Source organism: Lepidochelys olivacea (genome assembly GCF_965140295.1).
Source record: "Lepidochelys olivacea isolate rLepOli2 genome assembly, chromosome: 16".
NCBI classification, from domain to species: Eukaryota; Metazoa; Chordata; order Testudines; family Cheloniidae; genus Lepidochelys; species Lepidochelys olivacea.
In genome coordinates this window covers 24,734,591-24,757,324 of record NC_140426.1, presented here as the reverse complement: position 1 = coordinate 24,757,324, position 22,734 = coordinate 24,734,591, and the positions used below count along the sequence as shown (strand labels likewise).

The 22,734-nt window shown below is 40.7% G+C and overlaps 1 protein-coding gene across 3 annotated transcripts in view; it reads left to right on the top strand.

Annotated features, from left to right (window-relative positions):
- The window catches only part of DENND1A (DENN domain containing 1A), a 421,747-nt gene that overhangs the window by 307,455 nt on the left and 91,558 nt on the right, over positions 1 to 22,734 (top strand). For all 3 annotated transcript variants that reach the window (XM_084650295.1, XM_084650293.1, XM_084650294.1), the window contains exon 19: positions 4,910 to 5,041. In XM_084650295.1, the coding sequence (XP_084506421.1) occupies positions 4,910 to 5,041 (132 nt within the window). The remainder of the gene's footprint in view (positions 1 to 4,909; positions 5,042 to 22,734) is intronic.

Genomic DNA, 22,734 nt, shown 5'->3' with positions numbered 1-22,734 from the left:
TACCATTTTTATTGCTAGTATTATATTGTGCTCTGTGACATTTATATACAAAAGGATGAGACACTTTCCAATTAATGAGATATCTGTTATTCATTCATTTATTTAGCTTTATTCTTGCTCCCTCCCTAGTACTCCAGATACCTTCATTCATTTTAAAAAAACACAAACACCATTTAAAATTGAGTAGATCTAAAATCTTCCCCCAAAACGCTCGCACTCAACTTTCCTCCATTCAACCTGTTAGATCCCATTTGGAATAAAAATGCATTTTTCTTGCTATTTAGCATTTCTGCAAATAAGATTGCATTGTTAATCTTATACTTTAAAAGAATCATTATAAAATATTCATGTAAATACTCAAGACTAAGAATCTCTACCTCTCTCCCTTTCAGGTCACTCTGATCTTTTTTGCTTTTACCCACCCCTTATTGTTTTCAAGCACAACAATAGGCGATAATGTTAGAATGAGGTGTTAGTGTGTTTTAGGTAACACAAATGGTGAAACCTACTTCACTAACCATCATACTTTTTTTTAATGGAAAGGTGTCTGCACTGCTCAATTGTTAGCATATCCATTAGTGCACCCTTATCAATTTTCACTTGCTTTTACCAATTTCTGGAGAGTTTCATCTTTTTCATGTGCTTGCTAATGACAGAGTTATTTTGTAACTGAAATTCTGGCATCATTAAATACATACGTAATTTTGCTGATCTTGAGTGTTACTCTACCATTTTCTGCAGTAATTTAAAACTATTCTTAATTTAACCTCACTGCCTACTGCAACTTAAAATATAATATTCTAGTATTAGTGTGAAAAGCGTGCAGGCTACTGGTAAGGAAAAGTCAAATCTAAACATCCCTTTTTCAGTTTTCACTGCCAAATAGGAGCAGTTTCTATACAATGATAGAATTTAAAAATGCAGTAGAGCTGGAGGTCTGCTTCCTACAACTCTGCATAGCAATGATGACCTCTTAAATATAATCAAGAGCCCATTTTGCCCTTGGTCTGCTCCAGTTTTGGGTTTGAATTGCAAATGGAAAATGTGGGATTGACCTATTGAGAGGTCATTGTGGTGTGTGTAAGGTCCTTCTTTAATATGATCGTGGAGATTGAATGGGGCTCTATTCCCATCCCTTGTTCATTTGTGGTACAGTATTTCAAAGCAACAGAAATAGTTTTCAGAGGATCCTCATGACTGATAGCAAATAATTGTTAACAGATACTGTATGGTAGCTTTATTTTATACCTGCTACAGTTTTGTTTTTTTTTGTTTTTTTTAAAGTAAAGGCAAATTTTTTCATTTCCTAAATGCAGCAAGGTGGTCAAGTCACTCTGTTACTTGGCCTCCTTTGAAGCCTAACTGTATAGAATTAGGAAGAAGGAGGAATGTGAGTGGTACCATCCTCAACTTTCAGTAAGAAGAATGACAGGTTTCAGAGTAGCAGCCATGTTAGTCTGTATTCGCAAAAAGAAAAGGAGTACTTGTGGCACCTTAGAGACTAACAAATTTATTTGAGCATAAGCTTTTGTGAGCTACAGCTCACTTCATCATGCATCCGATGAAGTGAGCTGTAGCTCACGAAAGCTTATGCTCAGATAAATTCGTTAGTCTCTAAGGTGCCACTAGTAAGAAGAATGTAACTTACTTAAAGCATCTCACTGTAGGTAAGACTAGACAATCTATAGCTTTAAATAAATGATCAGGCATTTCACAATAATAATTAATTCAACATTATTTTATTTACTAGATCTGTGTATGCCCTCTAGTTAAAGGTCTGTTATCCAGGCTATTGCAAATGCCACTTTTAGGGTTATATAAAATAACTTAAAGAATCCCTCTGGACTATGCTTTTACTGTTTGCTGTATGATTTATAATACATAGATTTTCTAGTCTATTAAATAAATAAGTAGTTAGAAAAATATGAAGGCATTCTGCTGATTAAATAGCAATTATTCAGTAGAGTGGCTACATTTTACACATCTGTAAATGTTCCATAGCCATACATATAATCTTTAAAAAAATTACTGTATTGATCTACACTCTGTCACCTGACAATGGGGTAGCAAATTCATACCTCAGTTTAGCAAAGACTTTTCCTCCAGGCACAGGTGTTAGGGTGTATCTGTATATGAAACATTACATACAGATACATATTGAATGAATGTTGTCAGTCTTTTCTGCAGAAATCAATAGAATATTTTTTATTTTGTAGTTTTTCTAATTTCTTTCTGAGAGGGCATGTGTGGTATGGTTCAATATTTTTACTTTGGATGGTTTCTTGTTTTAAACACTCTACGTAGCGTAAGTTTAAGTCCTGCCTGGAGTTTTGGCATGTTTCATGGACAGCAATAGGATTGCAAAGTGAAGTATGGGAAGAAGAGGCTGAGGAGGTTTTAACTTTCCTTAAGAAACTTGTTTGTTAGCAATTATCTCCTTTGACGGTGTTCCAGATTTGAAGTCTTACATGATTTTAAAATTCTTGTGTCAATGCTGGTACTGAAGACAAGAGATTGCTTTAAAGGCAGCTCAGCTTGCCCTGGGTACCGTATCTAAGACTACAAGAACAAGGAGTCCGGTGTTATGCCCAAATAAATTTGTTAGTCTTTAAGGTGCACCGGACATCTTGTTGTTTTTGTGGTTACAGACTAACACGGCTACCCCCTGATACTTAGTACCCGAGACTGATTTGATTGCTTCTGACTTGTGAGAGTGTTTAACATCCCAACCTGTAGTATACCTTTCTGTGCTTTCTCTTCATCTAAGGGAGGGTTGTATCTCCTACTACCAAATCAGTTGCACCCATGTTTAAAGGCTGTTTGTGAATTGAGGCTGCTGCACATAGACTGACATGACAGGAGTTTAACCTAGTTCATTGGATGGTTTCTGAGTACACTAATGCCAGACACCTTAATATTCAGTCATTTGTACCGTGAGCTCAGAGTCTAGTTCCGTTCATGAAGAATCGGGTTTCTGTGACTGTTTGGCACAGATGTGCTTTCAGTCATGAAGGCAGAAACAATTTTCAGCCAAGTACGTTCTATTCCTGATGACTGAGGCAGTGTTGTTGACTTGTCTGCCTGTTTGGGTACCTTTACAGATACTGAGGTCTTAAGTCACTTGTTCACTGATAATTGGTCTGTGAATCAAAACATGATGAATTCCTCTCTAATGAAATCTGTAACAGATCCCTTGCGCATGTCCTCAAACAGAAATATGTTAAAATTAAAGGCAAAATGGTGGCTAGTGTATTCTCTAGCACTGGAGAGAATGCTTAATGAACACTTGCTTCTCCCCTACATGCAGTGCCATCAGCTGAGAAGTGTAGCAGACCCATAAGGGGGAAAAAACTTCAGAGATTTGTAATAGTCTCACAGCTTTTATTGTGATTCACTCATCAGTCAGGAGTCTTCCTTGAAGCTGCTTTTCCTTTGCTTTGTTTTCGGTTTGCATTTTACCTTCATGTGCATCTTATGTTTCAAAATAATATATACTATCATTGTGTTATGGGGCTCCAAATAAGGTCCCCCTTGCTGGCTCTGGTGAGTTGAAGTTCTGTATCCTTTGTAGAAAGCTATCTTTCTCACAATAGTGTTTGTTGCAGGCCCTTGTTACTAATATGCTGGACTTTGTTACATTTTACCCAGAGAAGGTGGAATTGTACACCTATAAAAAGTTTCCTTCTATGGTTTCACTTTAACAAGTTATTAATTTCCCCACCACTCTTATGTCCATCTTGGTGAACCATTGCTCCACCAGCTGGATCTAAAAAGGCCTGTCAGTTTCTATGTGGAGCAGACAAAGCCCCTTAGAAAGTCCATCCAGTTTTTTGTTTTACTTGACCCAAACACATTAGGTCAGTCTGTGTCCAAAAGAACCATTTCTAATTGGCTTTCAGCTTACATGTCTCATTATTATACTTTAGCGATACTGAAACTTGAGGGGGCATGTCAAAGGTCACTCCATCAAAGCAATGTATGTGTCAGCAGCCAACCTCAGGTCAGTCTTGCAAAGCTACAGTGTGTGCAGGTTTCCCTCTATATTTACCAAGCTTTATTTCCTTGACATTGTTGCAAAGAGATTTAAGGTTTGGGCTCACTATGTTGCAGGCTATTTCTCAACTGATTGTACCAACTCTTTCCATCTTCTTGATTCTCTGTAAGATGTCCGCATGCCTTTGTCTTTTCCAAGTCCATTCTTTATGTTTATATTCCTATGTTATATACACCACACACACATTCACCAAACCTTGTAACCTAGGTTGCTTGTTCATTTTGCTTAAGATCAGGACTTAGGTCAAAAAGAAACTGATCTTAGGCTGCAAGTTGTGACATGTATACTCTTCAAGGCATCATTGACACTGGCCACACGTGGGCCTGCTTAACTAGCTAAGCTGTGAATTTGCTCCCTTAATACCACTACACCTGAGCTTGTATTTCCATAGATAAGTGTTCTGTTATACAGAATTCTATGTAAGTACATAAAATTATATTAACGGTACAACTTAAATGTACAAAATGCAAGGAAGCTCAGTTTCTAAGGTTGCATTCAGACCTTTCCTCATGGTGTTGTCTTTATTCTCACAATGCAACAGTTAGAGCTATGTTAGCCCTACCTTCCAAATTGCTGGCTTTTGTCTGTATAAGTCAGACACATTTTATTTAATATAGTTGGTATTTAATGTTTGTGTTTGCAGCTTTAGTATTTTATGGGATTTCTGCACATAGACTGTGATTAACAAAATACAATGAAATGTTCTATGCTAATTGTTTTATTTTCTCTGCTTTTGATTTTTGATCCTAACATCAAAATGCTTAGTCAGCTTTATCCTCTAGTACCTCCTTTTTGCCTCTTACCCTTAATCAGGAATGTTCCTGGCCATGTAATTCTCCTTTTCCTACCATACAGGACATTGCTGAGAATGGATGCTCTGCAACACCAGAAGAGTCCCTACCAAGGACAGCTCCTTCTCCGTTGAGTGAAAAGAAGGACCCTAAACTCAGAGAAGATAGAAGACCAATCACAGTACACTTTGGGCAGGTAGGTGATGTTAGATTTGTTTAAATTGTATTTGTTATAGATAGGCAAAAATATTTAATTGAAAGATTGTTCGTTTAAAGATCACTTTAGCCTTTTCATTAATTTTTACAGATCAGGTACATCATTCTGGGTTTATTTTCCATTTCACCTCCACGTTTGGGAGGCTCTTATCATGTTTAGTGGTTTCAGTAGTTTCTTTTGTGTATAAGATATTTTTTTGAGGCAAATTATATTTTAGATGTATTTGCAAGAGTATGTACCATTTATTTACAGCAATGTAATAATAAACTATTCTGTCTGTTCCATTAGTGTGCATCATGCTACATCCCTTTAGTACAACAGGGTACATTATCTAAGGTGTCTTCAGTTATCTAAGCAGATCACTAGTGTTCGCACAGAACATCTAATTATTATTATCACTTCAGCAGACTTCAAAATTTAAAAGCAATGAATTCCAGTGGAAAAAATCAATTAATAATTCTTTAATAGTGCTCTGTATTTCAATATCGACAGTTGAGCTCCAAATATGAGCTATCCTCATTATGTTTCTGACGATGTGTCTACAAAAATAGCTGGTTTTATACAAACTAATCATGTAGAAAATGTTATATCAAATCATTAAAATCGGAATGGAAAAACACACAGTGTTCACAATCCGCTTTCCAGCATAGCTTACATTAACAGATTTTATTTGTAAAAGATATTTTTGCCACTGTATTCAATGTCCTCTGTTATTCCTGATCTTTTTACCTTTTTTTCTCTCTGAGGCTCATTAGAGCACAGAAATGACTATCTGGTTTCTTAAAGGACAAATTTGGAATTAATATGGTTAAAAAACAGTGCATTATCAGAAAATGGAAGTTCTAAAATGACAGCCAAGCCATATTTTAGGTAAATGATAGTAATAGTAGTAAAGCATATGCCTAGCAAGTTAATATAACTAGATTTCTTACCATTTAGATATTAAACTGTGTCTACATATGTATAAGAAGCAGTAATTCATTACAGCATCTTATTTTCAGTTTTCCTTTTGATCTTCCTTTTCTTTATCATTTTAGAGTTTGATGGCATGCTTTTAGAACTTTGGCTGTTGTGCTAAATGCAGGTTGTTGGAAGTTTTCTCAGACAGATTGCGCCCCAATTAAATTTTTGAAGTGGTGGTTTATTTTTCATTTATTTTCTGCTCTTATATAGTTGAGGGGGTTTGGGGCTACTGGAGAAATGCAGCCACCTTAATCCACCAGGAAAACATTGCTTTTCTTTAAAAACCTTCTGAAATCCAGGCAAACCCTACATTTTTGTTTGGGAATCCTGAACCCTCCCCGCCCCTGCCAACCCTTTTACATTTGCATGAGCGGTGGATCATCCCAACACTTTGGTAGATTACTAACGTAGATAATCAAGTGGAAAGTGCTTACCCAAAATCATGTGGCAGGCAGGGGTATGATCACTTTCAGATTTTTTAAAGATCACTTTCTCTCTGTCAAAAGAAACACACATCAGCTTTAGTGAACCACTGGCAAAGGTGAAAGGCTCACTTGCTAAATGCTTATTACTGTCGTTACATTACAAATGTCAGTTTCCAAAAAATTGTGTAACTTGATAGTTCTAGAGCTATCTTGCTTACAGTCTTTGTCCTTCCACAGATCCTCCTTGTGATCATAGTGCCACACAATATAGACAATTAAACAATACTTCCAGTGCACACAATACTTCAAGTGGGTTGAAAGGAGTACAGTTTTAGGAAATAAAAATTAAGGCTTTGAAAAAAATCAACTTCTACTATTTAAATGGTACATGAGCTCTAACTAGCGATTAAAGGGGGAAGATTTTAGTGTCGCTTTTAACTCCTTGTAAAATAAGTGAGGGGGAAAAAATTGATTAAAAAGGCATGAAAACTGCTGAAATAAGCGTTGTTTGTGCATTCACAGGCCTTATACACTGGGGAGGATGAAAGAGGGTTTTTTCTTATTGTCACTTGCTTTCCATGTCTGCTAGTATTATGCTAGTGTATGTGGTAAAGGCAGAATTTTTTAAAATGCATGCATGCGGATTAGGGTCAAGCCCTGTGTATCAGTGATGCAGTTGGCTCACCCATACCACTGCAGCGCCAGAGCCTACCAACAGCAGCGATATGCCTTAATTGAGACATGCTGTCAAAGTGACAAACACATTTGCATACAGTCTATTTATTTTCGTTGGAAAGGTCTGCAGTCTGCTGTTGGTTGAACATTCTTAATCAGCTTGCTGTAAGTGAGCCGGCAGCTAGCTGTCCTATGTTGGTGCTTCTCTTCATTACATGACAGATTAGTTAAAGGGGGATGGGCTAGGAAGCCAGCAGCAACCTTTAATTTTAACTCATTATATCTCATCCTATTTTAAGTTAGTTTCTAGCATTTCTCTGATAGTTTTGTGTCCATACTAGCAGTTTTTAAATTGCAAAAACTATAAGTAAAACATCTTAAGCAGGCTAAATATTAAATGCTCAACTGTTCAGTACTGTTGAGAATTTATCCAGTATTATTATCTAGCATCTTAACTATTAGATTTTGCAGCATAGAGATTTTTAAGATATCTCATCTTGCTTTGCAATTACTTATCAGGCATCCCCTTCCGGGGGTGTTTAATTTGGGTAGATAATTCGGTAAAATTGTTGACTTCTGTTCCTATAACTGCCCAGAGATTGAGAGAAGCTGTCCTTGGTGCCCATATGAATGACAAAATTATGTAATGGGTCATTACAGGATGGGACAATCACAGCCCCTTTCCTCACCTTTTATCTTCCATAGCTTTTCTTCTCTGCTTAGGACTGTGGCTGTGAGCCTAGCCCTAGAGTCACTCAGGTAGAAGACACTACCATCATGCACTAGGAACCCAGACAAGCTGTCCAACAAATAATAGTGGCAATGGCTGCAAAATCACCGAGTGTTTAGCCAGTGGAGAGAAGGGGGAATAATTTTTAAAAACCATTTGAGGGATCCAGGACGCTGGATTGTCACCTCATTTCTTTAGATTACTAAGGCTGCCTGTCTGATGCACTACTGCAAAATACTTCCGCTACCAACTGCTTGCTGACCTTAATGTTCACAGGGATCACTTTCTTTCCCTTGCTTTAAAGCTTTAGACTAGACTGCATCACACATTTATGTCCACCATTGCCACCCTGCCACATTGCTCGCCATGGCTATAAATGATGTGGGCCTCAAAATGCCTATACTGCACCTAACATAGACTTTGGAACAGGGCTGATGAGAGCAGCTGTAGCAAATGGCATACAGGGCAGGTTTGCTGACCTAGAAGTCATAGCTTTTCTTTCCATTCTCTCTCCAGGTAGATGGTACAGGTTTGTCCTTTGCCCTTGTGAAGAATAAATACAATACTAAAAGGCAAAGAGTCATATAAACTCTTGGCTTGTTCCTTGTGATTTACATTGTCAGTTTAAATTTGAAGTCTGTAATAGGTGTTGTTCCATTTGTCACCGTAGCCTGTTCTCCACATGTCTCTTATATACACATGGCTGTATTGGATGTTTGGCAAGACATAGAACTGGAAGCAGTTGGACCCATTATGATACAGGTTGTGATTATTGGTTAGAATGTCTGGGAAGAACTTTAACAAAATCTCAGTTTTCTTCTCCCACATTTGAAGCACTCATGCCTGCAAAAATACTGTTTCTCTCTGGGTAGATCATAGATCTAATCTTTTTATGCTCAAAACAGAGAATAAGGGTGAATATCTGACTCTGAACATTCCTATAGCATTTTTCAGATTCTGAATTTTTGTTAGTGATGCTTGAGTTGTGTGATTTTGCTGGAAGTTTCAGCTTCCATCACTAGTCTGTTGTTGATGCGGGAGCTGTGGTGATGAGAGCACCATATAGAGCCTAATGTTAAACAGCCCCAGGGCTCTGCCACTTCACAATTTTCATAATTGATTGATTAGCAGATAAATTACAGTCTGGATTTCAACTCTGGTAGATTTCAGAAGTGATGTTATGTGAGGAGCTTTTAATTCCTCCCCACCCTACACGCACACCAATTTATAAAATGTTATGCTACCGGGAAAAATTGAGTTACAGCAATAACTCCAGTCACACTAGGAAAAGAGCTTGCTCTTATTCTTGGTACAGGACTGAACTTGGGGAGGGGGGAGATCTGCTGTGCTAAAATCTTGAACTTTATTCTTTTTCTGTTTGCACAGAAGTAGCCATTTCTACATCCCATGCAAATTTTTGGATAGGTGCCATATTTATAGATCAATATTACTGCCAAAAAACTGGGGAGAGGGAATTATCTTTTCATGCTGTGGATGAAGAAGCAGAAAACCTGGTAAATGCAGTCTGACTTCCATGATCTTACATGTGTATGGATCTTGATATGAACTAAGGAATAGATTTCATTCACACTCGATGGCCCCTATATTCAGACTTTGCTTTCCTTTCATTTATGCAATATGAACATAAGTGCAAGAAAAACAAAGTTTGACTATACAGGGACCACATTCACAGCAGTTAGTAGCATGCTGTGAAAGGAAAATCTCTCCTCCCACTTTACAAACTAACTTTATAGAACAACCTGATCCAATAGCAATCCTCCTTCAAAATGTGGATTGGGAAAGTGAGCCCCAGAATTATAGGGACAACCGCTTCCTCACCCTCTCCAACCACCTCTCCTCAAGTTCCTGAAATGAGATCCATGAATAGTGATAATTCTTCTTCCTTAAACCATATCCATAATGCAGTTATGAACCACTTGGCCTCAGGAATGGGGCCTGGGGAAGAGATTAGATCAAAGAAATTGTTATGTGGGTTACTGTGTTTCTCTCATAACAAAGTTGTTCAAATAGTTCATCTTCCTCTTTCCTTCTCAGTTTGTTTTAAGTTTCTCTGTTGATGGGACATTGATTTGCAAGGATAATGTGATAGTATCAATCTGCCTGTTTTTGCACATACATCATCCCTGGCACACAGTTACCTGAGTGTTTCCTGAGTTCCTCACAACACCGCTGTGGGAGGTTAAAAAATTATTATCCTCGTTTTATAAGTGGGGAACAGTGGCAGAGAAGGGTAAAGTGACTTGCTCCTAGGCCACATGGAAATCTGAGTCCCACAGTGGTGCTTTCACCTCAAGACCATCCTCCTTCATTGATATGTCATTTGGATTCTTAGAACATGTTAACCTTTAATAGCCCAATCTCAAAAGTTGAGTTTATCACATCATGGCCACAAAACATTTAGAAAAACAAACTTAAGTTCACTAAGTGACAAAGATGCCACAGCATGAGATCCAGTAAATTTAAAAATGGATCTCATGAAAACTGACAGCTGGGAGAAAAGTGAGATTCAGGACATGCTCACAAGCATCGAGATGAAAAAATCTGGTGATTCTGATTATGGATTTAGTGTTTCCTGAATGTGTTCGGCTGCCACCTGTTTAGTGACTATTAGTCTATTTTCAGAAAAAAGGGAACAAGGAAAACTAACGGCCAATGACCGAGGAACTCAACTTATATCCAGCATCATAAATATTTCTCACATACTTATTCAGTCAACACTGGATTTGTTTTTATTCAGTCAGCTTGGTTGAAGAAAGGGCTGGAATGGTCATGCCCTGGCTCACCCACAAAACTTCCTTAGCCTCCCAAAGTCCCCCTCTGCCACTCCTCTTCCTACCCCTGCAGGTCCTGGGGGGCTTAGTATATGCTGCTGTCATACCACCAGGAGGTGGCTGCTCCTTTGATGAGTGCAGCTTCTTCAAACCCTGTTTATTATGTGCACGTCTAATAGGTACCTCACCATAGTATTTAGGTACCATTCATGTAATTAAGAAATGTGCCATAACATCCAATGGGGATGATGTTTTCCATCCTCCTGCTGCCAATTGGATTGATGTCACTTGTTTGTTTCCTAGCCATGCTGTAGTTGTTTTTGGGAAGCTTCCACAACAGTTGAGTCTTGCCTTGTGCCCTGAAGGTTTCAAGACTCATGCTTATCCTAATCTCTCCAGTGGTAGTTCACTCTGCTGTCTAGATCCTTACACTGAAATCCTTCAGATCCTATCTTCTGCAGATTTGACCCAAACAGTCACAACGTCCCTGCTCACTGTGAATGTTTGGGTAGGACACCCACACCCCATCTGAAGTAACTAAGGCTTTGAGCATATAAAAGATTAGAACTAGGACCTTGCAGCATCTCAGGAAATGGAAGTGGAGCTAGTGCAGAGTAGCAGTGCAATGTGTTCTCACTGAACTGTTATCACATAATAAAAGAGCCGCTACATACTTGACCAGCTGAAAACCTCAGCATGACCTTCACGATCAGTCTCAGGCAGAGTGTGAATCTCATGGGCGGATGGGTTATTCCAATTTAATAAGATTCATTTAAAATGGTTTGGAAGAAACACCTAACATCTCTCTGAGTTATGATGAGCTTTTATTGAGCAACAAACTTTCATAATTATTTCAAATGTATTTAACTTTGCACTATGTAGAGTTATCACCAAGGCAGAAGAGGCTATGGAGCCATCTTAGAGGTACTTTTCTCTGCGGCTAAGTACTGCTGAGCCACCATGCTATGGGTGTGCCTGCTATTGCTGTGATAGATGTTCTGAGGGAAAATTCCTTCTGGTGTCTCCAGCAGCACAGCCAGGAGGATGGATGCTGTATGCTTTAAATATTTTTAATTTGTTCTGAATACTTAGAAGTCTTTGGTTGCTTAATGAGTGTGTATATAAATTGCAATGCTGGATGTGTGATGAGGGCAGGAGGTTGTTAGGTAAATCTTACTGGGTGGGCTTGAAACTATTGGCACATGAAGTTGAGCACATGCCTCCTTCTCTCTCATCAGCCTAGGTAAGTCAAGGTATGCCATGATCTCTCCTAGTCCAACAGATCCATTTGTTTAATAGGTAATTGTCATGATTCAGTATCTCCTCTGCAACTGTGTTGGTTTATATAGACCCATCAACTGCATGGCACTGGAAAGTAGGTGAAGTGTGCCAAATCTAATAGCCCAAGTTGACGGGCCAACACAGTCAAATAAAAGACCCACCAGCAGCAGATTTTAGTCCTTTCCTGAAGGATGGAGTTATTGTCCAAATTTAACTGTCACACTCAGACCTGATAAGCCAGGCTTCTTCTTGATCACGCTTCTGCCCCAGCCCACACAGCACGTCTCCAGCCAGATCTTCCACCTAACTGCTTTGGAGTTCCCCCCGGTCCTTTCCCAGGGTCTCCTGCAGGAGTCTCCCTACTGTTCCACCTGTCACTGAGCTGATTGTCTGCTTCTTATATGAGGGCAGCTGACCTGCAGGACGAGCACTTGACCCCTGGTTTCAAACCCAGCATCTGGGAGGTAGCTTAACTAGGCACAAGCGGGACTGATTCCAGCTCCTTTAAAGGGCCAGCCCACCCTGTGACAAAGTTCCTAACCTGCAGAGCTTACACCATTAACAATACCGCAGGGTACAGTACAGTGCAAAACAAACCCAGGCTGATGTGGCTGATCAGACTAAACCATTGGCTGTTGGGGAAATGTTCAGCCCCTTCTCCCTTCGTGCATCATTCCACAAGAAGTGAATTATACTGGCAGTTCTAATTACTTCTCTAATTGTTTGTAGTCAGTGTGAATGTGTTCAAGGTTGTATGGAATATTGTTGTTATCTGGGAATAGAATTATTCTTATTTCATTTATGTTTTCAAAAAGTGGAATTCAATAAAATGGAAAGGGAGAAAAATGCAAAGAACTTTTGTCAAGTGCCCATTTATTTAAGAGATTTGATTATATTCCACTTCTGATGCAAATTAGGAAGAATTAACATTCTGGGAAACCAATTTTAACTGAATTTCAGGAATAGTGGATTAAATTGAAAGGGTATTCACATTACTAAAGCAATCTATCTGTGAATCTAAATGGGCTTCCCACTTAACCAGAATGCTCTTCCAAGTTGGATTCTTATTGGCAATTAAACTTTTGCGGGGTGCAGGTTTGGACATTTCCAACTCATTTGCTGTTCTGATCATTTGGTGTAAGGGAGCTATGCAAGCATGTTCATTCCTCCTTTATGGCCTGCCTCTAGAGGTGCAGAACGAGCGATGCTACTGTGGCAGGGTGGCAGGTTGTTTCTTTGAGAAGATTAAACAGCATAAGGAGATCAGGGAGAAGAAAAAAAGAACAAGCCAGCAACATTCCAGAAATGCAGAACTGGATCAGGAAGGCCGGGGCAAGCAGAAGGAGGGATTATCTCCAGTATAAAAGAGATCAAGTGAGGAGGGAACGAAGGCTGCTTTGCCGGACCATGTAACTCCCCTCACACCCAGGTGCATTGGAACAATAGCAGATTTCCCCTTTGTCTCAGCAGGAATTATATTGTAGTGAAGTAGAAATCAAAGGGGGAAACAAGTTCACTTTCTAATATTCATGCAATTGTATGCTGTGGTTTCAGAGCCAGACTCCTCCTCTCCCCCCAACTCCGCTCCCAACTCGCTAATGGGTTAGGCATCTTCATTAAGGAAACAAGCCTCTGTCCCTCTCCTCCTCACTAATGGACAAGGTGGCCTCCCTCTTCCTTTACGTGAGCAGAGGTTGGGTCCTCTTCTCCCTCTGCCTAGTGCTCATGGGTTTAATACAAATATAGTCCTGGCCCTTTAAAATTCTTCCTGTTCTGTAGGAAAGGACAATCTCCCTCTCTACCCCATCCTTTTCAACAGGAATTCAGTGTTCTTCAGTGGAAGTCCCCCCGCAGGAGAGGAGAATTTTAAAGGGGCAGGACTGTACTTGGCCCAGAAACAGTTGTCCATCTGGTGTGTATTGCAGAATAACTGTCCTTTGCTGTTTTACAGTGACACTGTTCTTAGACAGAGACTGAAAATAATGTCAATGCACCAGGGAAATAACGCATTTGGGTGAAACCCAGCTTTACGGCGTGAGAGATTTGCAGGAGTGACAATCCATAGGATAGGAATTATCTAACTAAAGGCTCATGCTCTTCTCATGCATGTAAATATTTGACAAGTGAGACCTGGCTCTCTCTTTAGGAAGATGTACACCTACACCAGCTGCAGTGCATACCTCAGTTGCCAATGTTTTCTAATGAGTCCAAGACAGCTATGTCCTTGGCTAGTAGAACAGTTCCATGTGTGTAGCTCACATTATTACATAGGCGCTCAGGCTTAGACTAATGTGACACAGACAATAGGACCCCAATCCTGCATTCAGATCAGCAGAGGCAAAGGTGTCTGTTCACACAGATGCGTATTCTGAATCAGGTCCTATATGTTTTGCCAGCTTTGGCATTCCAAATGCTTTAAATGAGGCTGGTCTACAGTGCTGTGCAGAATAAAAGTAATTCCCTGGGTACATGTAAGTCAAATGTGATAACCCTTGGATCGGGATGTATGGAGGAACACTGTAGTTTAGCAGCCCTCCTAGGGTTTTGTGACAAACTATAGCAACTGTAACATTTTTGTACAGTCTCCTTGTTAGACCTGTTACTCTGAGGGACATCACTGCTGGCATATGGAAACATAACTGTGCTTTATAAATAATACATACATATATAAAATAAATACATCAGTGCATGCAAGGCAAACCAAATCACCTAGATTGACAACCTGAGAAAAGCTCAGAGGGTCTTGTGGATGACTCGCTTAGGCTGTCAATGGACATTAGCATCCAGAAGTTTCTTACATATAACTGATCAAGTGGATATGTGCAGTTAGGCCAGAACTGTCTAAATTGACCTCTGGGCCCCTGGATTGAACAGAAAGATTAAAAGGGAAGTACGTGAAATATAACACGCAGTTCTTCTAACTGCTAAGCTCACTGTGATTGCTTGTGTGGCCAGCTGTATTTGGATTTGCCTTTTCAGAGCCAGGGCTGGTTAGTACAGAGTAGAACAGTTACAAAGCGCCATGCTGTACATTTAGAAGGAATGTAATTTTTTTTGTGGTGGTGGAGGGGATATTGCCCTAATAGTACAGACTTCCTCAGCAAATGCTGGAGCCAAACCAGGCAGATAGGCAGTGCTGTTTTTAGAATTCCTTAAATGAGAGGCTTGCTTATTTCAAGCATCCCGCCTGCTAGATAGAAACGGCTTTTAAAAAAATAATGAAGTATGTATCCATCTACTGACATTCATTTAAATCAGCTGGGCAGCACGGATTTCCTAGATTTGAATTCTGATATTAGGCCCGATAGCCCTGTGAAAAGCTGACCAAGTGACCAGCTTTAAAAAAAAAAACACACCCACAAAAACAGTCTGGCTTTTTTCTTTATTTTTAATAGTACATAGATGGATTTTCCAGTATTTTAAATGAAAAATATATGTAGTTAGCTCTGCATTGACAGTGTCCTTGAGGATTTGACAGTGAGATTTTCCAGCAGTTGCTCTTCGTTAGAATCCTGGTGGTGTTTAATAAAGCAGTCGAACTGCTGGCACCTTCGGTTCCTGTTTGTTCTCCGAGGGCTCAGGGGCTGCTGCAGTAAGCACATCGACCAGGGCTGATCATTACAAGGGCGTACGCCACCATGAATAAAAATGTCACACGTTTTCCCATCTTACAGCGATACAAAATGTCAGTCCTGTCAAACAGACATCGCAGGTAGCTGTGAGCAGTCAGTACAAATTGGGGAGCCGAACATTCCCCCAGCTTTCTGATATTCTTCATTTGAAGCAGAAGAAAAACAGTTGTTAACCTATTAGCTGTGATTTTAAACTCTGCTGAGACAGTGGATGGATAGACTTTCACACATGGGAATAAATATATTCCCGGGTCCAGGAATTTTTAAAACATTCTCTCCATGCATTTGGATTGGAGAGCAGAAAGAGAGAGGAAAAACACTCTCAGTAGAAACTTGTCTTATTTTGGAAGAGGAGCATTGGAATTTATGAAAAATTTTCATCGATTTCATACTTCAAACGCCCACCCACCCTTCAAACAGCTCCTTGCTGTTTTAGCTAGTGACCCAGAATAGTAGTAGTTTGGTAAATTAAGACGGTTCTCTCTCCCAGCCCATCTTCTCCTGTTACTTGCTCCTGTATTGACTTTATAATACATTCCCTGCCTGTTAATGCAAGTGAAAGTGATGTTCGGTTTGAAGATAGAAGAAGGATGTTAAGTTTGTGACAGATCAGTGGCAATAGACTTGCCCTGATTCTAGGGATATTCCCCTGTGCCCACACAGTTATCAATGCAGGTTTGGAACCTGTGATACCATAAATGTAGGATTCAGATTTCACTGCAGGATCCAGAAGAAGATGGACTGGGTGTGAGTGCCGTGGGGCATAGAGCCCTTATTAAAACACCAACAACTGCAGTAATAATAGAGGGGATACAGCAAACTGCTGTCAAAATAGATTTCGTTGAGTGAAGTGTTTGCTTTGTGAGAAAGTCCCTCTGTAAGTGGTGGATTCTCCTTTGTTTTGATCTATTTCTCTATGACTGATGCACACATATAAGCTTGTGCATTGTTGCAAATGTAATATCTGAAAGGTATTAATGGCTAAAGCATGTTGCATAAGGAAGGCTCAGAGAAAGGGACTTGTGCCGAAGCTCTTCAGAAACAAAACAGCCAGAAACTGGATGGCAATACCAAGGATGAACTTTCTGGCTTGAAGGTTTAGCTGCCTGGAATGTGATGCTTCTAGCCTTTGTGTGTGAACAAAAATAAACTTGACTGGGGGTATAACTTGAGCATGTTGTAGGGTGTTCTGGGGTAATGAAGGCCCTAGGTTCTCAGTATGTTTATGTTCTGTAGGTGCCTGTCATCCATGCACTATGTATAGCATTACAGAACTGCATTCTCCTGCAGTGTCTTAGAATATCTGTCATTTGACTATGGAATCTGAAGAGGAGTTTAATTTTTGTTAGTGTTGTTACTGCAGCTAGACACACTACATTTAAAAAAAATGAAACTACAGTAACCAAGTGGCCAGAGTCCCAATTCACTTTTGCATCCTCTTCTGTGGTTTCTTTTGCTGCCTTTTTTTTACACAGCACGGGAACTTTCCCATCACTGGAGCTAGTTGCATGGGAAGTAATCAGACATCTTGACGAGCCTTCAAACCACAAATGCCACTACAAATTAACCACTACCACTACAAAATACTCCTCCTGTCAACATTGTATAAGAATACGTGCTACTTTGGGGGCATGCACTGAAAATGTCTGCTCAGCACAGCTCACCTATGAAAAAATATGCATGTGTAATTCTGTGAAACATAATAAAATGCTCTCTTCTCTAGATAATTAAAACAGTATTTCATACATTTCCTGTTGAACTCTGTAATGAAAGTGGTTTGTCGTCTATTTAAAATAGAATTGCACTTTTAAACACAGAATTGGTTTTAAATCATAATGCTCCATGGAAATAGTCTAAGCCAGCAGTTCTGACCTAGGTGGTCTGTGGACCCCCCCTTTCAAGGAGTCCGTGGGGCCCTGTGGCTGAAACCCTGATCCCTGGCACCCTCTGCGGGGCTGAATCCCGGAGCCCCAAGCACTGGTACTCCCTGTGGGGCAGAAGCCCTGAGCCCATGGGCAGGGTTGGGGACATGGAGGGCATTCCCTGCCCCACCCCCGCAAACTGCACGACAAGAGCACAGCAGTCCTGACCTCCCCTGACCCTCATCTCCTCTCCCTGCCCCCTGGCCAGCTCGGAGGTGGGAATCCGGAGCCAGGCAGTGCGGGGCAGCTACTGCTCTGGCTGGTGCCATGGAGCAGGCATCTGCAGCGTTCCCTCCTCTCCTGCTGGTGCGTCAAGTTGAAGCTGCTCCTCAGCTCCCAGGCCCCTTTGCTCCTACAGAGGCAGTCAGTAAGAGCCCCCCGGGTGGGGAGACCCAGCTCTGTGGCTGGCAGACCCCTCTGGGAACCGGGACCACACGGGAGTCCTCCTAGCACACCGCCCCTAGTACCCTCTCCCTACACCCTGAGCTACCCCCTGCCCGCACACAGCCCCTAGTACCTCTCTCCCTGCACATAGCCCCAGCTACCCCCATCCCTGCACCCTGAGCTACCCCCTGCCTACACAAAGCCCCTGGTCACCCCCCTCCCTGCACCCCAAGATACCCCTGTGCCTGCAGACAGCCCCAGCTCCCTCCTCCCTGCACCCTAAGCTGTTTTAAAACTTTTTGAGCTAAGCCCTCCACCTCTGAGTTATAATTTTTGGTTACGTGTTCTCCTCTCTTCTCTCTCCCCCCCCCCCCCCCCCCAGCAGGCTGGTTGGCCTGCTTAGGAGAGTCAGGAGGTGGCACTTCCTTCCTGGACCCTGCCATGCGGAGATGGCTCGTGTGTGTCCATCCCCCCCCCCCCCCCAATAGAAGTCAAACTACGCCTATGCCCAAGACCCCTGCCCCGAGGCCTCCCCACCCCTGCTGGGCCCTGGAGTTTTTATAGCATGTCGAAGGGGGCCTCAGAGAGAAAAAGGTTGAGGATCCCTGGTCTAAGCAATGATCTCTGGATTTTCTATCCCGGATTCAGGTTCCATCTCTCAGTCTAAAAGGCGGTATGCTTAATACTAAATAATAAATAAAACATGAAAATGTAATGTTATATAAAAGAAACATCCAGCTATTCTGGGATGATTTGCAGAGCATGGATTTATGGGTGTAGCTTGTGTGCTTTACCACTGATTCCCCTGAGAAAAGGCTTGTGGCCCTGTCATCCTAGAGAAGCCACAAAGAAAGGATCCTTTGGCTTCCACTGTGGTGGATCGTACTGGTTGAGAGAAAGCTGATAATAAAAACAAAGCTTCAAAAAACCCAGTTCTGTTGGGGGTGGGGGGTGGGAATCGCTCCTACGTATCTCAGTAAGTGGGCTCCCGACAGTCTCATGATGGCTGGGGCCATTCTGGACATTATTGGGGTCCCTGGTTTGATAATGTGGAATGTTCCAAAGAGCTTTATTGATCACTGTCACTTTGGAGGTACATCTGGAGGTACCCATGTTGGTGTCATGCCAAGCACGCTTACAAGCCCACAAAGTGGTGGTGCTTTCTCTGTGTTGCCTAAGGAGCGAGAGGGTCGTATAAATGGTTCACTTCCCTCTCCAGTTGTTAACCAAGGGAATTTTCTCAGTCCCTCTCATTAAGCTAATGAGAGAGTTTAATTGTGACTCTTTCTCTTCCTCATCATAGGTTCATGGCACATCTTTAGGACAAGCCAGGTGGAGGGGGAGGTGTCACCTTTCTCTGTATCTCTTTAGTTGTTTGTGCTACCCTTCCAGTCCTCTAATGTGACTGAAGGAAGGAGACCTCTGTTTAAAGCACAGAGATTTCTGTTCCTGACGTACGAATAAAAAATATATGTAGTCATGTCATCCCAATTTGTGAGCTCTGCATATGAAAGGGTGTATAAAATAGTGTATGCGCTACTGATTATAAAGCAGTTGCCTCATAGATTCCACCTGCTTTCCTTACTGCATCGTTTTTGGTTCAGTACATTTTTCAGCATGATTATTGTCTCAATTTTTATTGCGTATCCAGTTCACGTTCCAAAATCAACATATTAGATCCCTTCCAAAGAGAGAAAGTGTTGATACACTCAGAACAGTCTATCTCTTGCCCCAGTGTCTGTCTTTAAAACATAGTAACATTTTCCAAAACCATCCTGTGTTTTTGAGATGGCCATGATTTTCATGTATAAGAAACTCTGCTGTGGAATCCATTAAACATACCTCCCCTCTTGCCTCTAGAATTAGAACTTCTGCGATTGTGAGCAAACACTTCTTTACTGCATGTGCCAATGAGCAGACTTTTTCTTGTTTACAGTTTCGCCCTGCCTTTGTCCATAGCTTTTTCTCACTGCACTTGTTGCTGCAAATGAAATAACACCTCTAATCTACTGATAAAGGCTCTATTTTCAATACCATTTTTGAAGAATAACTGCTTTATTGCAACAGAGCTACCCAGTTATAGTTTGAGATAATAATCTGCTCGCCAGCTGTTAATTCACACATTGAAAATTATTTTTTGTTTAAAAAGTTTTCCCTAGTGTGAAAAAATAAAGTTATATTCCATGGATGTAGTATAAATTATTTTATTATCTATTTGGTTATATCATTTTCAAATATGTGCCCTTTGCATTGTAAAAATTTCTAAGAATTCTTGCCAGGCAGCTTATGGTTTAAAATGACTTGTCTAATAATTAGTAAATCAACGCCCACTAAGCATCTAAGAATTAGTTTTCTGTAAAGTTGCTTAGTATCTTGTCACTTCAGAAATGTTTGGAACAACACAATTAAGAAAATATCCAGAATAAGAAAGTATGTTGGTAAATAGAGATGAGTAAGAATATCCTAATTTAGACTTTTCCCTTCAGAGAAAAGGCTCTACAGTACATGCATTCAAGAACATGCTACAGCTCATGAAAGCTTATGCTCAAATAAATTGGTTAGTCTCTAAGGTGCCACAAGTCCTCCTTTTCTTTTTGCGAATACAGACTAACACAGCTGCTACTCTGAAACATGCCTAGTACGGTAATTTAGCTGCTTTTAGTAATGCAGCCATGCGCTGTGTTGTACCCATTCATCCATGCAGCACAGGTAATTAAGTTGATATTCCAACACCAGTTCCCCTGCTGACCTTTTAGAAACAATGTGTTTTGCTGCATCAATAAATTAACTTCAATCAGATGCTATTCTAGTAAATATGATCTTCATATACTATGAATATACTTACTTATCCCATCCTGGTGACAGATATTAACATCAACATTAAAAATGAGGCTCTGGCAAAGGGCAAATAACTGTTATCTTCTGGTAGACCTGTATGTCAATTACTTTCTGTTGCCCTTACCCTGTTCTTTTTGTGTTGTGCTTTACAATGTTGATTTAGCCATAGTAGTTACTTGTCAGTGTGAGTTTCTCGGAAGCCATGCTGCCATAGATATGTGGTCTTGCTTTTTCATCTCAACAATGACCAGAGGAAAGGTTCAGAGATTAAAAGCCTTCTTACACAAAGCTTATTTGAGCTCAGATATTTGTGTGTGTGTGAGTGTGTGAGAGTGAGAGAGAGAGAGAGAGACCTAGCATTCCACAATGATCTGGTTTTTCAGCAGCACTTAAATGAAGGAGATGAATTCCGGATCAGGCTGTTGGGGCCAGGCTTTGAATTGCCATTGCTTGGGTTACAGTTCTGTAAGTTATGACATATTTGTTATAAACTGATTCCTCCTGAGGAACCTCAAGGAAACCAAAATCTTCTAAAGCTGAAGTGACATTTTCTTAAAGTGGCTTAACTTTTTAATTTTAAGAACTATTAGGTGTGTAGAATAGGCTGCCATGGGAAGTGATGAAAGCCACTAGAGCCATTTTAAACTTGACTGGATAAATCACTAGAAGTAGTATTCTAAGGAGCAGTTCTGCACTTGCAAAAGTATGGACTGTTGATGATCTAATGGGCCTGTCTGTCTCTAATAATTATATGTACAAAGAAGTAAGCTTCATCAGTAAGCTCTGGAAAAGCACTCCTCATAAGAGCTGAATGGTTCTGATTGTAAGCCTATATTTAAAATGAAACTTCATAAATAAGACCTGTTTAGAAAACAAATAGGCACTTTCCAACGTGGGGCTTTGAGTGGAACAATCATTCGTTAGTGGATCAAAAGTAAATGGTGCCTGAATTCAATCCAATCAAGGCACCCCCTTCTCCTACAAAAGTGCTCACAGAACTCCCAGCTCTCTGCTATCACCTCTACCCCAGTTCTTGTGGTACGCTCTACCACTGCTTGTGGATGTCTTTACCACCCTGCCCCTCAATCAAGACTTTAGAGTTCAGAGACCCCCTTTCCAGCCCAAGGTATGGATTCACATATCCTGTCTTAATCCATTCTTGCAGGTATTGTGCGAACTTTGTTACTACCTACACTGCAGTGGGTGCTGGCCTCTTTTGTGGCTGCATTATTCCTGGAATAACTGCCCCTGGAAATAGAACTTCCACATCTGTGTTGTTTTGCCTGTTCAGGAAACTCTGTGTTTTGGGGTATGCATTGGTATATCCTAAGGGGTATTTGTGTCCCACCTTCTTTAGAAGGGTACTTTACTGTTCTGTGTTCCCTTCCTCCCCCCTCCCATCCCCCAAATTTGTTCCAGCATAACATGTACTTTATATACTGACTTGCATATAAACGGGCCTCTAATTTCAGTGAGAAGTCAGTGCCCCATGTATAAGCCAAATGTGAGCTTTCAGAGTTTGCGTCTTAAATGTCATGCATGCTTGTGAAGCTACTTTTCTCATTTGGTGTAGACTTGGTGTTTTGTTCTTTCCCTTCCCCTGCCACACCTCTCTTCCTCCCCCTGTGGCCTTTGAATTTCAGCCTGAATCTCTTGGCTTATACAGCAATATATATGGTAATTTTCATGTTCACTTGCATGGATTTTGTGCTTATCTCATGGATCAAAAATGATACTTGCACACAATGTGCATTGGCTTGTCTCAAATCAAGCCTTGTTCTAGCCTTAGGCAATTTGGAGCATTCTAATGGAATGCTTTCTGTAGTCTAGGGAAAGAACAAAGCTTCCTCCCCTCCCCCAAGGCCCTGCATCACAGCACCCATCCTTGACCAAAGAGTAGCTGGTTGAGATTTTCTCTGGAGTCCATCTGTGCTGCTCATAGAAACATAAGAATTATCATACTGCATCAGACCAGGGTCCATCTCAGCCAGTATCCTGCCATCAATACAGGCTAGTACCTGCTGATTCAG